The 20,037-nt window shown below is 48.8% G+C and overlaps 1 protein-coding gene across 1 annotated transcript in view; it reads right to left on the bottom strand.

Annotated features, from left to right (window-relative positions):
* Nucleotides 1-1,043: 1,043 nt before the first annotated feature.
* The window catches only part of lmtk2 (lemur tail kinase 2), a 46,331-nt gene continuing 27,337 nt past the window's right edge, over nt 1,044-20,037 (bottom strand). Inside the window, exons 7-14 of the mRNA XM_088936746.1 lie at nt 19,729-19,859; nt 16,365-16,449; nt 15,240-15,361; nt 13,619-13,768; nt 9,273-12,489; nt 8,157-8,292; nt 7,000-7,251; nt 1,044-3,983 (exon numbers count right to left, since the gene is read on the bottom strand). Coding sequence (XP_088792872.1) covers nt 3,955-3,983; nt 7,000-7,251; nt 8,157-8,292; nt 9,273-12,489; nt 13,619-13,768; nt 15,240-15,361; nt 16,365-16,449; nt 19,729-19,859 — 4,122 coding nt within the window. The 3' untranslated portion in view covers nt 1,044-3,954. The remainder of the gene's footprint in view (nt 3,984-6,999; nt 7,252-8,156; nt 8,293-9,272; nt 12,490-13,618; nt 13,769-15,239; nt 15,362-16,364; nt 16,450-19,728; nt 19,860-20,037) is intronic.

A 20,037-nucleotide genomic window follows, 5' to 3' on the forward strand; every position in this document is an offset into this window, starting at 1 on the left:
TTGCATTGCGGTCATTTGCACTGACAGGGCGTTTCTTGTTCTGGAGTGGAGCACGGGCTTCGTTCGAGCTCAGTTAAGGCGAAGGGCGGGCTCACGCTGGGGTCGCGTCGAAGAAAAGAGCAGTCCTGTCTCCCGAACCGCAGGGCGCGACGTACGTCGGCTCGAAACAAGCTGGAGCGAAAAACTTATCAAAAATATAAAAAGGCAACGTAAATAGTAAAAAAAAAACTGAGATGAAGCCCTGCCTTATTTAACTGAGGCAAGGGGCTATCAACACTGCCGGACTGCATCTCTGCCTCTCCAGAGCTGGAGGGAGAAACCTAGACATAGCACCCCACCCGGTCAGCGCACCGCTGCTGCTGTGGGACAGGCTGGAGGCCCAGGAGATAAGGATGTGCTTCTTTACACAAAGGGTGGCGGGGATGTGGGACAAGCTACCCGGCAGTATCGTTGAAGGCAATATCCTGTCTTCTTACGAGACACAGCTGGATGAGAACTTCATCAAGTTAGCTGCTAACCCCCGAATGGGCTGCACAAGCCGACTTGCCTGTGGAGTGCAAGCATGCTGGTGTGATTAAACCGCAGCGTGCCAGATGCCTGGTCCCTGCCTTTCACTGTGCCTGAGCTATTCAATGTTTCTTCAAACGTCCAACATATATGCAAGATTTGCCTTGTAAACATACATTTATATATACTGTAGACTTTATATATACACAGTTTAAACACCGGACAGCTAAAAACAGGCAAAACACTGAAAAGTGCAGAACGGAACAAAATATTTTAAACCATTTGCAGTGCAGACGTCCTACTCAACTGTGCAGCTGACACAGGGTTGATGGTCACTCCTACTATACTTTGAAGACGGAGAGGAACAGCAAATTCAGCAGAATACAGTATTCCAGCAGCATGGCGATAAGGGCTCCAGACGTCACTTACCAACCGATAATGACTCTTATTCTGCCACAGTCGTCCTGATGCTAAGAATCATGAAATAGAGGAGGGGTGACTCCCAAGGCAAAAAGAAAAATACAGACAAACAAAAATCAATTTACAAGTCAATTTTCATTTAATCTCCATATTAAATAGACATAGTGTTTTTCATTATAAACATTTCATTGAATTACACTATGCATGATCATCAACGTGAAGTAAAAATATTACAATTTTTAAAAATGTACACTTTTTAAGGACAGGATGACCTGAAGATTTCTTTTCTGTTTGTTTAATTTAATTTTAGCTTTTTTTTTTAAATCGTGATATGCTGCCTTTATGTAGCTATTAAATTACAAAATGAAAACCTCATACCTAGGACTTGGTTACATCATTCCCCATTTACAGACAAAATTATAACATTTATATACATCAGTACCATTCAACATTAAGTTACACTTCTCAAATGTGCAAGATTAAGCAAATGTTTGAAGAATAAAACATCAGAATTCTTTAAAATAAAATTTCAAGTTTATCTGTAGCACAGGCTCCTGATATTACAAATATTAACCTTTTTAAATACAGTAACTACTGTACTTGAATAAAAAGGGCACCTACTAACAACATATCCGAAACAACTGGTGTTTAAATTTTGAAAAGCGTTCACCATTTATAAAATAATCTTTGGGATTCCTCCACCTGTTAACCACTTGAAAGCTATTGCCTTAACAAACTAAGACATCTCCATGTTTAACCAGTTAAGTCTGGAAGAACTTTTTGAATTCTTTATATCAATTTATTTTTTGTATTATTGTATACTACTTTATACAAAGTCTCAGTAATGCTTCTGAGTTCCAGTTGGATTTGCTTCTAATAGGGTTATGTTTCTCAGCTGCTGCACTCCAAACACGCAATGAATCAGACAGACATCTGGCACTTTGTCAAATTTAACTAGATTAAAGTGTCAAAATCTGACTGACTTGTTAAATTCTGAGTTTTGCTAATTCAGTCTACGGGCTAACCGTTCCACTGACGAAGAGAATATCTAAAAAAGGAAAAGTCTTATTCTTCCATTTTCCAGTGGTCACCTGAACCCAAGCTCATAACTTTTTATGCGTCTATGAAACCTGAAATGTAGTGCATTACATGCAAACGCAAGGGGATCACAGTCTTTATGATGCAGTTTCACTAAAAAAAAACACCAAGCCTTTTCTCTACAGTTCTGTAGATCTCTGCTGTAGGAATAATAATGCACGAGGTCAGGGAGAGTGTATCATGTTATAGCTCATGTTCCTCCATGAATTACTGCATGTTGGCATGACATACACAGAGACCATTGCACTGAGACTGGTTATTCCTATAAACTAGTAAAAACAAGGTTTTTCATTGCACTTCTGTTCTTGTAATACCATGCTTATTTATACTACATTCTGGTATCCTCAAGAAACTTCAGCTCTTTTAACAGACGGCAAACAGTAATTAAAACAACTCAAGTAAGGAGAGCAGCCAGCCTGCGTAACAACAAACACAAACTGCCCCGCCTGTCTGTTCATTTGGGTTTTTAATGTTTGAACAGCAGAACACACACTGGTAGCTGTGGCTTTCCGTTTTAAAACAAATGATCAAGATTTTGCATTCTCTGAAGATCAAAATTATTATCGGCTGTACTCCCCCCCCCCCCACACAAACAAATCCAACCTAAGATTTGCTTTCTTTTACTGAAGCAAACCAAAAAAATCTGAAAACAAAACGTAGTGCTAGCTTCCTTCCTCCCTTTAATACAACTCCTTCATTAAAAAGGAAACAAAGATTAACAGCCTTACAGCAAATACCTCCTCGCACATACAACAATGGTGCAACAAAGTGGATCCTTTGCTTTTTGCACATATTTAAACTGGCGGTCTGTAAAGTCAGCTCTTAGTGCAGTTCCAGCAAAGTGTTTTGGAATGTTTTATAGTCTAAGGACACAGACTATCTTTAATTTACATGCACTGGAGCAGGCATGTGCCTTTATCTGCTCTGTAGTGAAGAGAGACAGAGGAAAGAAGTATAAGTTATGTTTTAAACAAACAAACCCTGGCTGCTGAAGTAGTATACAGCAGCCACCTAGGCCCTGTGCACACAGATCCTGACAGGCACCTGCAGCCCATGAACAGAAATTAGATTCTGTCTGCAACAGCTAAAAGTGCCCTCAACCGCTGTGCACCAATCACTGGCCCCAACACCAGATCGTTATCGCTATCGTCAGGGTTGCTATGGTTATCATGGGTTTGTGACAGTGCATGAAATGAGACACATTGCCACTTTCTCCAGAACACGGCAAACAACGAAACCCAAAATATGAGCAGATCTTGACTTGAAGAGAACCACATGTCCAGCTGTTTTCAAAACCAGCAGCGAGCACACAAAACCTAAGACTTTTCTTCTTTTGTCAGCAGCACAGAAATCATCTTGAAACTCATCTCTCTGGACGCCACACAAAGCTGCTGCCTTCTGCAGTGTGTAGGGCTCCCATGCAGGGGGCTGTGCTTCCCCTTATTGCTCAACAGTGGGGAAAGCTATGCCTGACGGTCCTCTGTGCAGTGCTGAAGATCCTGCAGGTAAATCCAGTGCATTACAAAATGCATAAAACAACGAGTCAGCCCCGTACTCAGACAACCAGAATGAAATGCAACTGCAGTGACTTAAAAGCAAACAGCACACAGTACGATTTCTTCTTGCCTGTACAGCTTCTTTAAGAAAATAATACTTTAAACTGTCATTTTTTTTATAACCGTGAAAACTCTCAGGCCTGCGCCCGACCTGTCCAGTTCTTAAATCAATGTGGGGAGCGAGGGGTGTGGGGTTTGGGCGTTTCTCATGCCTGCTGCTCGGTGGTGAATTCAGCCCCGTTCCGCTGCCCCTGAGACGGGGGCTGCCCAGCCAGAGCTGAACAGCAGCCCCCTCAGAGGTCTCAGCTGCCCTGCAGCAGTGCCCGTGCCCAGTGCAGCTCTGCCGGTGAAAGCAGGTGGAACAAGACCTCGCTTAGTCCTTCTCCCCATCCTCGCTGCTTCCTGGAAAGAGAAGAAGACGACAAAAGCAGTCAGAAGCACGTCGCCTGATGCTGCCTCTTATCAATGAATATTGAAGTGGACAGAGTATCAGCTAATTCTGACACGGCAGCACCAGCGTCCAGCGTGGCACTGAACAATCTGTGCTGTTCTGGAAACGGCACCAAGGAGACACACGCATCAAGACGCAGCAGCAGCTGGAGAAGGAGAAGAAAAAAACATCCCTCCAAAGGACAAAAACAGATGCATCAAAACCACTCTCATCAGCCCTGACCTGTCCCTCCCCAGCACACCTGTACAGGTTCCTGGAGTTCCTGGACCTGCCCGCCTCACCCCCCCATTCCTTAACGCCCTTGATGTGTCAGGACCCTCCACTGCAGCCCTCTGCCAGGAACACACCCCTTCTCCGCCTGCTGCTGCCTGCATATCTAATCAGTCTGCGCTGGACTGCCGCCGTAAAGGTGGAAATGTGCAAATGAATTTCACATATCAAACTGGGACCCATTTTTTTTATTTGCTTTGCTCGCAGATAAACTCTCCTAGTGACATTTTCCTAAGAGAGCGCCATGTGTACTCTATACCTAGTGTATCACCTATACCCACATTCTGTCCTCTCCAGCTCACACACACACTGGAATGTGTGATTATCTTCAGGCAGACCTTGAACAGACCCTGATGCACAAACTGTAGATTTGCTATTTTTAACTCCACTGCCTTTAGAATTGTTCCTATGAAAAATTTTGCTGTGAAGAAAGACAATTAATGATCTAGCAGAACAGAGGCTCTGTGCTTCCTGTTGTTTGTTCCTGGAATTCTGCTAAAAACAGAGCTAAAAGAGAAGAATGTCCAAGCGCTTTCAGGCACTGACAGCCCAGAGATGCTGGGCTTCATCATTTCTTCACCTGTGACCAGGAATCCCCAGTCACAGAGCAGAGTGAGGTGGTCTCCTCGGGTTTAGTGTGTTTCAGAAAGAGCTGCATCACTCCTCTACCAGCCCTAACCCTGCTGTTTGGGTGGTGCGCTAGCCGAGTGCAGAGACGGTGCACGTGGCCAGAGGCGTGCATATTCATTCCACTTCTCTCCCGTGGTAGGGCAAAGGCTGCGAGCTACGAGCTACGTTAAAGAACACTCTGAAGCTCTAACGTGAGGCCGGGGTGTTAAACGATTTGAGAAAAAACGAACTGCATCGTACACGCGCGCGCAGACGGGACGACTCTGCACCTGAAATGTCAGTGCACCGGTGGGAGTGACGGGTTATTCTTCCCCTGACATCAATCTGTGCCCAGAGTGAGAAGATGCGGGAGCAGAGTTTTCCGCGCCTTTGGAGCATGCTCCGATTACAGACGCAAAGCTGGAGCTCAGGTTCTACTCTGCACCTGCTCAGGTTTAGAAACACCACCCCCTTTCCACGTCCACAGCTGGAATCTGTACGACGTCAGAACTGGAAATAAAAAAGCTCCTCAGGCAGGACGTGGAGCATTAACATTAAAGCGGATTAGCCTAGGATAGCTCACAAGGTATCTTACTGCATTTAAAACAAACTCTGGGGCCGAGTCAAAAGATCTGCTTATTTTCTGCACCACAGAATAAAATTCAAGATTAAAGCACAATGATACATTTTCACCCATCTGATAATCTTATCCCAGGAATATCACAAGGGGAGTGCTATCCTTATTTTATGGTGTGTGTTATCTTTTCTGTTCCAGCTCATTAATCTCTTATTCACTGGGGAAGAGCAAAGCAACTATGTGGGCACAGTTTTCCACAAAGGGTTACAATCACATTAACCATGAGGAGACACTTGCAAGACCTGCTGAGGGCACCACCAATCAAACCAGAGACCGGCCAGAACAGGCCGTCAACAATGGCGGAAAACAGACCTAAGATCCATCTCTAACAAAGCGAATAAAATCCCTAGAGCTCTACTTGTTAACATCTGTGCGTCTAAATGCACATCTGGATGGAACAGAGTGTGCATGACGGCGAGGTATGTAAAGAGGAGAAGAGCAGCAAGAGCCCAAATGCAAGTGCTGTCCCATCAGATCTTACAATCACAGCGTCCGCTGAGGGTGGCACTGCTGGGTACAGACAGCCAGAACCCCAAAGCCCAGCCGTATCACAACAGATCTCTAACAAAGCCTGATCACTGCTCAGGCTGGACTCTTGTCTTCTCTCTACTTTGGTTCAAAGAATAAAAAAAAGTCCTGCTTCACAATAGCTTTATTCTTATCCAAGATCTTTGTTCTGAGATGATGGACCTGCATCAAACCATGAGGTTTCTCTCCTGTCTGTTTCTTTGCAGTGTCACCAGGCACTCAGCCAGCGCCTGGCAAGAAGGAGCAGATGTCCTCTGAATGTTTTTCAATGTGCCTCAGCTGCTTAAAAAAAACATTATAGTCCGCCGTACAGGCCATTAAACACTGACTCATGCAAAATCATAAAAACGGGAAAAGGGACAAGTCACTCTTTCCATGAGCCCAAGGCTGCAGATGAAACTCAAACAAGCACAGCCTCCCGTGTCCTCATGGCAACAGAGCTGTGCTCTCAGGCGCGTCAGGGCTGCTCGGCAGGAGCTGCGGCCGGTCGCAGGCTGGCGCCACTCGCCACTCGGCAGCCGGGCAGCCATCAGCGGCCAGAGTCAACCTGCGGCCCTTCCACACCAGCCCCCACCTCCAGCCAGCGGGCTGCGACAGGGAAAACACTACAAGACACTGCCTTTTGTAGGGCTGATGACGATTACTGTTGGGGTGTGTGTGTGTGTGTGAGAGGGACATCAAGCCACAGTTCCCCAGCTGCGCTGAGGGCAGGAGGGCGAAGGCATTGCCTCTTGTGTATGAGAGCAGAACGTACTTCCTCTCTGGACAAACGCAAAGTGCAGTTAAGGGCAAAGGCCTCGGAAACCGCACTGCAGGCGGGTGTCTCTGGTGTCTACTATAACCGAACGGGACAACACGGCCCGGATGTCCCCGGGCCCGGTTCCGGGCCTCCCGCGCGGCGAGGGCGAGGGCGAGGGGCTTGCCTCCTTGCTCGATGTCCGAGTCGGTGAGGTGCGTGAGGGAGAAGCCGGCGATGCTGGCGGGCGAGATGGAGAAGCGCGAGTACGCGGAGGGGCTCGCCCAGCTGGGCTCGGCCGCGCGGGCGGGCGGCGGCGGGGAGAAGTAGCGGGACGGGGCCGCGGGAGAGGTCTTGGCGAGGATCAGGCGGCTGGCCGCGCCGGACATGAAGGAGGCCTCCGGGGAGGAGAAGTCATCGTCCCACTCGAAGCCGCCGCCTGCCGAGGTACAAAGTGGGCATGAGAAATTTGTCCTGCCGTGGAGCCTCACAAACACAGCACACAACACGCCAATTCTTAAAGGGGGACTGAGGTCTCGGTTTCTCACACCGGTTATCAAATCTCGGAAACACAATAAATTGAGTGTATTGCAAAATTTTACAAACTCCAAATGAAGCATAAAATCGTGACTCGTGTTGCAAGTCGCCATGTCGTATCAAACCCCTGGTGTCGCCAAAGGCGAGAGTGAGAGCTCACAAGAATTGCGACGTGAAGCGGCCCTTCCTGCTCCCTCGTCACTGCAATGACTGACATCAGTACAAGCGCAGGTTGTGCAGCAGACAGTTCACCACAGAAATGTTCCAACGTGACCTACAGGCAGAGTTAACAAGTAAGCAGTATTTGTTGGCAAAACCGTCTTGGAGCCTTGAAGCAATATTGATCTTGGATTACAACACGTCTTCACTAGCCTGCTTGTTTGCAGTGTAATAGGGCCGCAACACGTCGCCGGAAATTCTGTGGGCTCGTTCTGAATCACAGATATTGAAGGCACCGTGACACTGCCGCACTGGAAGGGAAGTCCGGTCTATTTCCTGATGTGAATTGGAGGTCGTACACGTTACCGGGTATATTTCACTTTCGCTGTGGTTTGAAATGCACTCATCAACGCCAATTCTCTCTGACCCTGAAAAATAAAAACAGCCCTGCAGCTCCCCTTTAAGTGAACCGTGGAATTGGTGCCACCTAGTTGACACTTAACTCAGCTTTATTATCACATAAAGAGACTGGATCTCAAAAAGCAATTTGTTTAACTCGAGTTAAAAACCTAGGAAGGCCCAGGCCTTCAGAACAGCCTAATTCCAAGAGGATTTCCTAGGTGGAGACGATGCGTCGCTGCCGCGTACCCTCTTCGTCTGTGGAGCTCTCCGAGTTCGTGAACCTGTTCAGGTAGCTGGAGGAGGACACGGGGCTGCTGAACTCGGACACCCGGCTGTTGGGACGGGAGGAGGAGGGGTCCCCCAGCTCCTTGGTGGGGGTCTCCTGAAATGAGACGTGAGGTTTGAGCGGGCGAGCAGACCAAGGCATCACTCGAGTTCAAACTTCACACTGCAGATCCTTTTCTCTGGAACAGCCAGAACTCAGAAAAGCCCAGACTTGACAAACCTTCAATCTCTAACACCTGTCTGATCAGCCCTGCTCGGGTCGTGCTCCTGTCGACCCCCCTCTGCCTTGGTTCGAAGCATGAAAAAAAACTGCACTTGAAATCCTGCAACAGCTTTATTCTGCCTTTCTGCAGCCCAGGAAAGGCTGAGATTATGAACCTGCATCAAGCTATGAGGTTTTTTGTACCTGTTCCTTTCAGAAGAATAAATTGAATCCTAAACATAAGCTCTTCTATTCTGACTCACAGCAGTAATAACCAAGTATTCCAAAATAGCCCTTGTTGCAACAAAAGAGCCTTTGTGTGCGTGGCTGTGAGATACTACAGAGAATAAAAAGATTCAGGTCTTCACATTGCAATAATATATGTTTGTAGCACACATCTCTGTGTGGCCGTAATACATGTTTTATCACACAGCAGGGCAGGAAAAGTGAAAGACGCCGTCTATTGCTTCCTGGAGTACACAGCTCCAAACCCTGGAGAGATGATACACTAAGCCTTATCTGCAGCTCGAAATATAACCCTTATGATTGAACTCCTTAATATAAAATTCAGATTCAAACAAATCATAAATTTCACCCTGCATTGGCCTTTTTTCACACTGGTGTTACTAAGACTAGATCAGATACTTCAGTGGTATTAAGCACAGATAAAATAAACAGGAATGCTCATTGCACATGTTTAGGTCTGATGATTCCATTTTCCTATGTTTTAAAATTATTCAAGGCTGTGCTCGGTTTCCCGGAGAATGAGGATGAGCGTCTTTTGATGTAATCCCTGTCTGTCATCTCATATTAAGCTTTCAACCAAACAGCAATAACGATAAGTGTCATTAACAAAAGTGAAAAGATCCTGGTACCTGGTCAAAGAGGTAAACTGTGACATCATCAAAGAAGGACACAGCCTTCCTCCTGAGCTCAGAGTCGCCCTCTGGTGACGGGGGCCGGGCCCCGCAGGGGGAGGAACCCTTCAGCAGGCTCTTGAGGTTCATGGCTGAGGCGTCATTGTTGCTGATGATGATGGGCACAGGGTGCACGATGTCCTCCTCGCTGTCGGAGCTGGTGCTGTGTAGGTGGTACGCGCGCATGTCGTCGTCCGAGTCGTCGCTGTTCTCGTCTTCCTCGTCCGCCTCCATGCCGTCCTCCAACACCCCTGCCATGGTCAGGCTGTCCAGCTTGCCCAGGTACTTCCCTTCGATGTCGGGCTCCTTCAGCTTGTGCCCCTCGCCCTGGTGGGACAGTGACAGCTTCTCATGCAACATAGTGTCCCCTGTAGAGTGCAACTGTGATGCTGGGAAAGAGGCCTCTGCAAAATCAGGGGGCTCAGCAGCCCTGGGGGGGTCTGTGGACCCGACAGGATCGACGCCCGCCGCGGACTCTGGACCAGAAAGAACCTCGAGATCAGGCCCCTCCAGGTCTTCGCTGCCGTCAATGGACACTGGCACTTCCCTGTCCCAGTCCTCTTCAGTGGTGAGTACCAGCTCTGGCAGGCTGTTCTGCCCGACTCTGTCCATAAGCCTGGGCTCCTCTGCCCGATCTTCCTGAGGCCTATCCACGGCTGCTTCAGCTGCCCGCCCCTCCAGCTGTGCCATCGCGAGCTCCCCTGCCTCTGCAGCAGCAGTGTCCAGACTCGGCGTGCACCCGGCACTGACGGCAATATCGGCATCCGAGGAAACGCAGACCTCATGGGTGCTGCTGCCACCCACTTCTTCCAGCTTCTTATCCGGCTCCGAATCGTTATCGGAGAAGTATGCCGAGTCACGGTAAGAGTTTTGGTTGGCACTGGAGAACAATTCCACACCGGGAGCTCTGGCGTCCTGCGGATGAGTGGCTGTGGCCTCTTCCTCCACGCCCAGCATGGTCTCCACCTCCGAGATGATGATCTCCGGGGGTGGGAGGAGCACAGGGGCCGGTTCCTCGGAGATGCTTGGCACGTATTCCTCTGGGGAAGAATCTTTGACAGCAGACTGGGAATTCCACTCAGGAGACTCCAGATTCTCCGTTTCATAGCCACTGTCTGCGGTTTTATAAGGAGGCTGGAGCTTCTGAGGAGCAGTAGTATTCAGCGTTTCCGCTGGCCCTACCAACCCATGCATATCCAGTGAATCCAAAGAGTCTGGCGTTTCTGCCGAATGCTCGATGGTTAGCATAGTAGTTGACATACTATCCTCAAGGAGGCTATCTTGGCTTATCTGGTCCAGACAATGAGCAGATGTCGTATGTGATGACAAGTCATCAGAGATATCATTACTCTCAAAGTTGATCAGGGCTTCCTTGTGCTCAGAGTCATTAATAGGCTGTAAACTGGAGGGTACATGCTGTTCATTACCTTGAATGTCTTTGACCGTGTTGCTTACAGAATCCTCATTGGCAAGGCCAATGTCCAAAGCAGCTTTCCTGTCACATGCAGAGGGACCTGAAAGACTGCCATGATTTGCAGGATCTTCGATCACCACAAGAGGCTCGTCTTCTTCTGGAGCTCCTAAATCTTCTTCCAGGCTATGGTTTTTGGCAACATTGCACAAGATATTGTTAGTGGCACTTTCAGGGAACAGGGTAGGTTGGTGGTAAGTGGAAGGACTTGTGGGGACTTCAGCTCTCCTAGAGGTAGAGTCAAGACTAAATTCAGTCTCTGTTTCGGAGGAATTAAGCACAACACATTCTTCATTGGAAGAGCTACTTTTACACTGTAGATGGTCATTACAGCTTTCTCCTATAATCAGTGAACTTGAAGGCAACAATGTTTCTTTATTTCCTAAAGGCTGCAGAGGATCATTCACAGCTGGGCTAAGAAAGTGCAACAGTTCCTTCTTGGAGGGTACAGAATCCCCTTCACACGTTGAGGGACTTTTTAGGTCAGCTTTCTCAGCTATTTCATCCTTGCTTGAAGACGTGATATCTAAACTATCCGCAGAAACCTCACTGAAGTTTGGTTCTGGAATGCCGTTGAGCTCAGCGTCTAAGAAACCGACACTCAAAGCCTTGCTGCCCCTTGACAAAGTCTCGCCATCCTTCATTAGGTGGTTCTCTTTGAGGAACAAGAAGTTGTCCGTCAGCTTCTCAGCATTCAGTAATCGCACTGAGTCAGGGCTTTCCCTTGTGCTCTCCAAATAAACTGCTTCCTGGTCGTCTCCTAAAAAAGAACTCCCAAAGCTCTTCTCTGTGGTCTTGAGGTCAGACTCCAGACCCGCTACCAGCGACAGCCCTTTCTGGAAGCGGTTCCCGTTGAGCTCAGGCAGCTCCAGGAAACTCCTGCTCCATGACCCGGAGTCCTCCAATTTGGTAGCACTCTCTCTGAAGATGTTCGTGTGATAGGGGCTCTCCAGATCACTGGAGGACCCTGCCTGACTCTCGGGTAAATTCGAATCCTTGGAATCTATGCTGCGGTGAAAGAAGTCGACGTCTGTGCTGGACTCGTCCAAGCGGATGTCACGGAGCACTACATACTGCTGGGACTGCCTGTCCTGGGGCAGCTCTCGGTCTGGGGCCTCTCGTGAGCCCAGGGGGCCCTGGTTCTCGTCCACCTCCAGGCTGCCCTCCCCCTGCTCCTCCAGCTGGATGTAGTATTCGCTCCCTGTGGCCGTTTTGTGGGCATCAAAGACAGGAAGGACGCCGGGGACCCCAGCCAAAGGGGCCTGAGCCCCGCCGTCGGCGCCTCTCTGGGCTCCGGTCTGGAGAGCCGCGGGCTTCTCGTAGGGCGGCACGGGGAAGAACATGCTGTGGTAGTTGAGGGTGGTGTCGGCGCAGGACGGGCCGCGGTCATTGTAGTGGTCGTGCTTGGCCGCCTCCCAGACGTACTCGAAGCTGAGGCCGCGGCTGGTCTCTGTCACCGTCAGAACCTCGTCCAGCTCGCGGCCCGGCCCATCATCCACAAACTGCTCCAGGATGGGGAAGGACGAGTGGCTGACCGTGGTGGGGCGGGCGGAGGGGTTGGGCTTGAGTGCGTTCCACCGCTGCTCAAAGTCGTCCTCAGACTCCTTCTGGCCCTGCATGCGGAGGTAGGTGAGCAGCCGGTGGACTTCCTCGGTTGTGGCCCTCTTGTCAGGAGGAAGCCAGCAGAACTGCAACACCTCATACCTGTGGAGAGAGTTGAGAGTGGGAGGACTACACCGCCTCACAGCTTCACACCCCAGAGAAAGATGGGAGATGAGCACATGGGCTAACCAGTAACATTCATTTTAAGCATTGCCGTGAATCATCCATCCATTTTCTAACAGCTTCACCCAGTTCAGGGGAGCTGGAGCCTATTCCAGCATGCAGTGGGCGCAAGGCAGGGTACACACTGGATGGGACACCAGTGCATCATAATGCACTAACAAGTCACTCCCTCCAATACTGTCACTTACTGACAATAAGAGCAAATGATGGATTTGCTCATGAAGTATATATTAAAATATATAGATTAAGGATAGAATTTACATATTAAAGAAAATTAATGCTAAAAGCAGACACATTCTCTACAGTTATTTATTTTTTGGGATGTGGAATGTTGTCACAGGTGCAGACTTGCAAAAAACACAAACGAGAAAAGACCTTTGCCTCTAATTTGGTAATCTGCCTTGTAACCTGAACCCAACTTCACCCAGACAGTGTTGCCCCCACCCCCAGAATGTGTGAAGAAAAGAGATTTCTTTTTTAAAAAATAGAGCAGTTACTTAAAATTCCTGCAACAACAGGATACAGAAAACGATACTCTAAAATGCTTCATCTGCTAATGACGGCACATTCACACAATTATTGCAGCATTTGTCTTTGATTTTTTCATCACCCCCCCCACCAACACACACACACTTTTGACCAGAATAAATATTAGTACATCAGCGCGTACGAACACAGGAAAAACATCTTCCTCTTTCGTCACCAGGCAACCTTCGGATGTGTGATTCAGAGGAGGCTGAGGGCAGAGGGCAGTGATTTGACGTGGAGGATGGATTATAGGCAGACACACACGGTCACCTGGCTGTGCGGTGGAGCTGTGCCTGCCAGTGTCTGTGCAGTGATTAAGAATGGGGACTGCTGCACACTCACATCCGCAGCCATCACCTGGAGATCTGCACTGATGGTGTGTGCCAGATGTTAACACGCACATCTGCATCCGCACCCAATAACAGAGCGTGAGGTGTGCGCACACACAACAATCCTTGCAGCCAAAAGGGTCTTAGACACACACGGGTGTGCGCCTTTCCACTTAGTAACGCGGCCTTACCATCTGTCAGAATAAGGCAGCTCCAGCTGAGGCTTGAAGGGCTTGGTCTGCTGCTCTTTTATGACATGGATTAGCACCTCTCTGTCAGACAGGTGTGGGTAAGGCTGTGTGGCGTTCTCGAACAGCTCCCACAGTGTCACGCCCAGGGCCCTGGAAACACAGACACACCTCGGAATCACTCACTGACGCACCAAGGTACCTCTCCGGATGAAAAGGTGGTGTGGACTGGTTGTACCATCCAGGACGACAATCCTGCAGCAGGCAGCTGGGAACCTGCAGAATACTGCACCACTGCAGCATGCAGACACACTTAGGTGTATCCAATTACAGCCCCGAACAAATACACCACACAGATATGAAAAAAACTTTAAAAAAATGACAGGGTCCTGGAATTCAATAAAGAAAACAAAAAAAAACTCAAATCCAAACTTCACGTTTTCAAAACAAGAAAACGCCAATAAGCCATACCAATACAAGCCTTAATGATGATTAAGACTTAAACCTACACACACACACATTGGACATAAATAAAATGAAATACTGATTCTACATAATCAGTACTGTGCCTAAGCCATCTATCAAACTAAATGTCACAGGTTACACACATCGATTCCGGTACATCCTGGATGATAAAAAGGTCACCGATTCTCAAATCTATCTGTAGCCCTACTACGACATTAAGGTGGACTGGCCCACAATCAGTTTAATTGTCTATCTTTACCATCTTATAGAACTTCCTTATGACAGCAGGCACATCAGTGTTTATACAGAGCTAAAATTACAGGCGGTGATATCATTTATTATCCTTGGCAAGACAGAAAAAAAGCCAAACGGTTACTGTTTAGTTGCAGGCAGCAGTGTCAACAGATGGCCGTGTGCCAGCCAGCCATCTGGTGCCCTCATTACTTGACCACAGGTCTTCCATAACTATTAACAGTTTCTCCCCGTTTCTGGGCAGGACAACGAACGTCATCCTCTTTGCTCGAGTGGCCGCTGTCTGCAGCGGCTGAGGGGTGACATCACCAGTGCGGGGGCCGAGGGCCAAGGGCTGCCTGTGAAGCACGGTGACACGATGTCACCCAGAATGCAGCACTAAGCAGCGCCATGATGGAACTGGCAGACAATGATGTCAGCTTTCAGCCCGATTAATACCCCCTTTCACAATGCCCACCCCACCAGCAGCTCTGGGCAACATCTGAAGGGCGTCATATAGACAAAGATCTACGAGTTACACATTTCCTCTGCAGTAGGATGCACAACAGCTTATAATGGCAGCTGCTCCTCACAGCTTTGCAAAACATCATGTGCACCGCTTACTGTCAGAAAGTATCTACACCCGTAAAACAATGATCAAAAATAAAAGTGAAATTCTCTTGAGGTTCTTTATCAGCATTTCTGTTTTGAGGTCTGAAAGTTTAAAAAAAATAATGAAAGTTTCAACCACAGCGGCCATCCTGGGGATTCGAGGTGAAAATAAATGTCGTATTTAGTGTTATTAATCCAGGATGAATTAACAACACTCCATTGACCATCTTCCCTGCTGAGAAGTGTCTGACGTGGAGCTCCAGCGCGGAGCAGCGCCAGATCCCCAGCGCACTGGGAGCGGAGCCGCAGGACCTACCACACGTTGCCAGGCTTGGTCTGCTCCGCTGTGACCACGCCTCCGTGCAGCTCAGCCACCAGCTCGGGGGCCATCCAGCGCAGGGGCACTGCCAGCTCCTCCTCGGTGCTGATGTAATCCTCCTGGGGAGGGCCAGAGCACACGGTCAGGCCCTGCGGCCACACACGGGACCCGCTGGTCAATCTGCTCTGCTTCGGGTCCGCTTCGGTGAAAGATATGACCATTTTATTTTTAATCCTATTTTATTTTGGGGGCACACTGCCAATAAAACTGATACGAGACCAAATCTGTGATCATTAAGGATAATTCTACACACATTTAGCTGCCTTGACTATAGACAGGGGCTTGTAAAACGTTGGACTAGGTGGTTCTCAACACAGAGAACAGCTTTGCTTGACTTGTAAATTGGGACGACTCTAGACTCTTCTAGCTTTTAAACCGGCCGACCGACCAAAATAAGGCCCAAACCCGCACCAAACGAAAACTGCCTTCTACAGATCCCACTCTGGCACCGATCCTAAACACCACTCTCCCGAAAAGCTATCGGAATCCTGCGCTGCACTGCGTCTTTGCTAAGAAAAGTAACACAGCACCCTTCTCTTCCAGGGTGGGATCCATCACTAACGCAGAATCAATTCGCAACGAGGAATTAGAGCGAAGACCTGTTTTTTGGCGGTTTTACGAGCACACAACCAAGGCTTTCTTAAATACCGTGTAACACAATAAAATTGATACAACAGTTCTCGCGGTTCTGCCGGGCAGAAGCCCCCGAGTCCCGAGCCCTGCGTCAGGAGCACCTGCAGGGCGTGCTGGGAGCTCATTCCCGTCGGCTCCACGCGGATCTCGGCAGCAGCTGCACTGGACAACAGCGCAGCCGGACACCTGCTTCTCTCCCAGAGAGCCAGGAGCGTCCCAAGCCACGCCACACACACTGGCACAGGGCACACTCGCTTTGGAGAGTGCGCACAGGGACAAAATGAAGCAGTGCTCGCTCACCCACCCCCCAGTGCCATGTCAAAAACTGTCCTCCCCACAGGTACCACCCCACACACACACACACACACACACACACACACACACACACACACACACACACACACACACCGCACAAACCAGACTGCCTACCTTGTACCTGGAGGGACCTATTCCATAATCGCCTACTTTGACTGTCAAATCCGTGGTGAGAAAGCAATTCCGCAGAGCCAGGTCACTGGGAGAAAAGGAAGAGAGGAACAAAAAAAAGAAACAGGAGCTGAATGCCAGAGCAAGGGCGGCGCACAGGCAAGACAGTAATAAATAGACATGCTGAGTGGGAAAGTGGTGTCAGTAAAAGGCCGATCAATACCCTGGCTAATGCACCGGGTTTGTCCTAATGGAGCACAAGACGACCCCTCCGCTCCTGAGCACATCACTGCAATGCTGGGTTACCTGACTCCTCCTGCCTGCCCCACAACCGCGTGCTTCCTGCACAAAAGCACTTTGCTTTCCACGCAGCATGTCGCCGTGTGCAGGGGACGCAGAACATAACCTTGTGCCACCGGGCAACTGCGTCCCTTGTTGAGGTAGACTGTGTCTGTAGCAGACAAAGATAAGGCTAGCAATTCCTACCCTAGCTAGCAAAACCCACAAAGGTTTTAAGATGCAATGCTGGTAAGAGCCTGGTCTTGTGCAGGCACCACTAATGTTTAAAGAAATATTAGAATTCCCTAAAAAAAAACAATACAAATTCTAGAATTCCTACCAAGATCTAAAGATTCAGGATTATTTCTGCACAAAGTAAGGACTTGTCAAAGAAGGCTCTGCTGCCCCTGTGTGGTGGCCTATACGCACAGCATGACACCAGTGGAGCACAGCTCTCTACAGGACTGAGGTTATGCTTTTACAGTTCTTTTGATTCCTTAATCATTTATATTTGAGACTTTCAGTAATGCTGCTGGGTTCAACAAACAAATAATTGGATGTATCAAACTCTTTGTGTTCATTAACAATATATAGCTGAAGAATGCCCATCTGCTGCAGGGGCAGGTCCCTCAGTGGGGGCCAAGTCCATTTTTGACAGGATGCAAATGTTAATTGTTTCTCTTCGACACTTTTAACAGTGTCTGGCAAAACACCTTATCTATTACAAACCCCCGTGCTTTTCGTTCTCGAGCACTGCTTTGTATGGACGCGCGTGTGCCGTGCGATCTATGAAACATACAGTGTACACCTGCGCGAGGGGCAGACAGGACAGCGCACAGCGTCATGCACCCAGCAGGTCTGCTGGCTGGCATCTCTGCCAGTTACAGCTCAGTTCCTTTTAGCTGCTCTGGCAGCTTGGCACAGCACTCAACAGGTCTCTTGGCTTCAGACGCCTCCTGCAGTCTTTTCCCAGGGCCGAGATCCTGCCTCTGAGCCAACACTCCCCTCTGCAGCTGTAAATCTCAGAGAGCAGGGAGGGAAGTCCTGCCGATTCCATTCTCCCGCTAGCAACAAAATCACTGATGCTGGAGCTTTTCCCAACACACTCGTTCAGCATCAGGATATTGTTTCCAGAGAGGAACACGCTGGGGGCGCAGGAGTGTGAGGGGAGCAGGAAGGGGGGAGAGAGAGAGAGGACAGATGGCACCTCGCTCTGAAAGGGGCAAGGCGAGAGAAGGAGCTCATGTTTCTCCTTGGCACTGCAACATTCTTTCATTGAGCTCCAGAGAGCCACCGCTCCCAGCAAAGAGCTGATACAAGTTGTATTTCTCAATTACAGCGGGGGAACTGTCAGTGCTTCTGGACCGACCAAGATAAATGGACAGATATTTTAAACCCTTCTTTTACTGTGCTTGCAGGGAACATTTGCAGCTAAGACAGCCGCTAAAGAAAAGCTTGAGCTTTCTTCCCTAAAAGGTAAACGGGTGAAGAAAGGGCCTTCCTGTTAGACCCCAGCTGCTATTCTTCGAAAGGCACAACTTATACTGCTGACACACTTCAGGGGAGCACGCGTGACACACGCCTGTCAACACGCACAAATAGCACTCCATATGCATCTTGTCATTTGTTTTCTGCCACACACAGAATATAAACAGAGGCTTACAGTCTCTCTAATTAAGTATGTGAATAGAATATGGACGACGGGCATGTCCAGACAATCAAGGCACACCAGCGACTGAATGAACACTTGAGCAAGCCGAGGGTGCTGGGAAGTCTACCAAGCTCGTACTGCCTGCGAGTGTCTCACCTTGCCAAGGCAGGGCTGCTAAGTTTGGCCTGTTCTCAGGTTCACTGGTTTCTGAATGCCAAATCAAAGGTGGGAGAAAAAGGCACCTCCCCTTCTCTTTTGACCTAGATCCTGTTTTCCACCTTGTGTGACAGAGCCGAAGCTTTCCGCTGGAAGCACAGAGGCCCTGCTGTAAAAACCCAACCACTGTAAAACTCAAAGAGGCACGGCGACACCCTGGCAGGAGCCCAGACAGGCAAGTCCAGTGGGAGGAGCTCGGCTCTGACTGGGGCCAGGCAGGGCTACAGGCCAGCTGCACATGCGAACCAGCCGTGGCCAGGCTGGGGCCTGGCGGTAAATCAGATCAGCACCAGGCGGTGTATTTTCTCGTGACTTGTTTAATGCTCTAGGAATCTCCCTGCGCCTTTGGAGATGCAGGCCAGTAAAAATCCACATGTGAAACGATCCTTTTACATGAAAACTGCAGAATCATCATATCCCTGTGACAGACGACAAGTGACACCCAACAATCCATGAGAGCTGTGTAATTCAAGACCTTTCAGCACATTCTGAGCATGCAAAACAGAGGAGATTAGCTTAGAGCCACGCGTTACTTTACACCCCTACCCCTGCGCACCCAGACATCGATAGCGCTGGGCAAAAATGAAAACGAAACGGCCCCTTTGACTACCCTGTCCTTTTTTGGGAGGCATTAGGACACCCCAAAGCTATTACATGAACAAACCATACATACAACAGCCTTATATGCACTATTATGAGCCTTCTGTATTGTTTCAAAATTAAAAGGAAATGCTGCATCCCAATTACACAGTAGAAACTGAGCACAGTACAAATCAGAGTGACAGGGAACTGCAGTGAAAAGCTGCATCACACACCTGTGGAACCACTTCTACAACGGATGAGTAATATTTATAAATATTCCAATAATATGAAATAAATGTGTCCAAATAATTGTGAAAATTCACATGCACAACACGTCAGACTGGAGCACGGATCAAGTGAAATCTCCGTCGCTCTTTTCAACAGCCACGGCTTGAAATTCGCTGACCGGATATGAGAACTACACAAAAGTCCACGTCAGATCTTCATGACAATTCAATGAACAAATCATGTCTGGCGCGTTAACCAGCCACCATCTTATCTGGCTTTGCGCAAAACAGAGGTCTTTTGGAGCAACGAAGTTCAAAGCCTGATGTCGGGTGCTTGTGAAGCCAGAAGGAGTGAACCCCAGCCTCGCACGGATGCAGAAGCAGGTCCACTGGGCGGGCGGGGCAAGGTTACCTGTGGAGGAAGTTGTGCTTGTGAAGGTGCGCCAGCCCAGCTGCGATCTCACATGCCATCTTCTGAAGCTGCAGCAGCTCCGAGCTCCCGTAGATCCATTCTTGCTGGCTCAGGTAGCCCTTCAGGTCACCCTGCAGAAAGAAGCACAGACACTCCTCTATAAACACTGGAAACTCTCTGCCACTTCCACACGTCTGTACTGGTGTAACTCTGACATGGTACTTGTGCACAGAGGCCTGCTCTACTGGGGCTGCTCCAACACTGTACACTGTACAACCCTCTACACGGAGAACACTAATGTCACCAAGG

The sequence above is a fragment of the Atractosteus spatula genome, chromosome 18 (assembly GCF_055471065.1).
Source record: "Atractosteus spatula isolate fAtrSpa1 chromosome 18, fAtrSpa1.hap1, whole genome shotgun sequence".
NCBI classification, from domain to species: Eukaryota; Metazoa; Chordata; class Actinopteri; order Semionotiformes; family Lepisosteidae; genus Atractosteus; species Atractosteus spatula.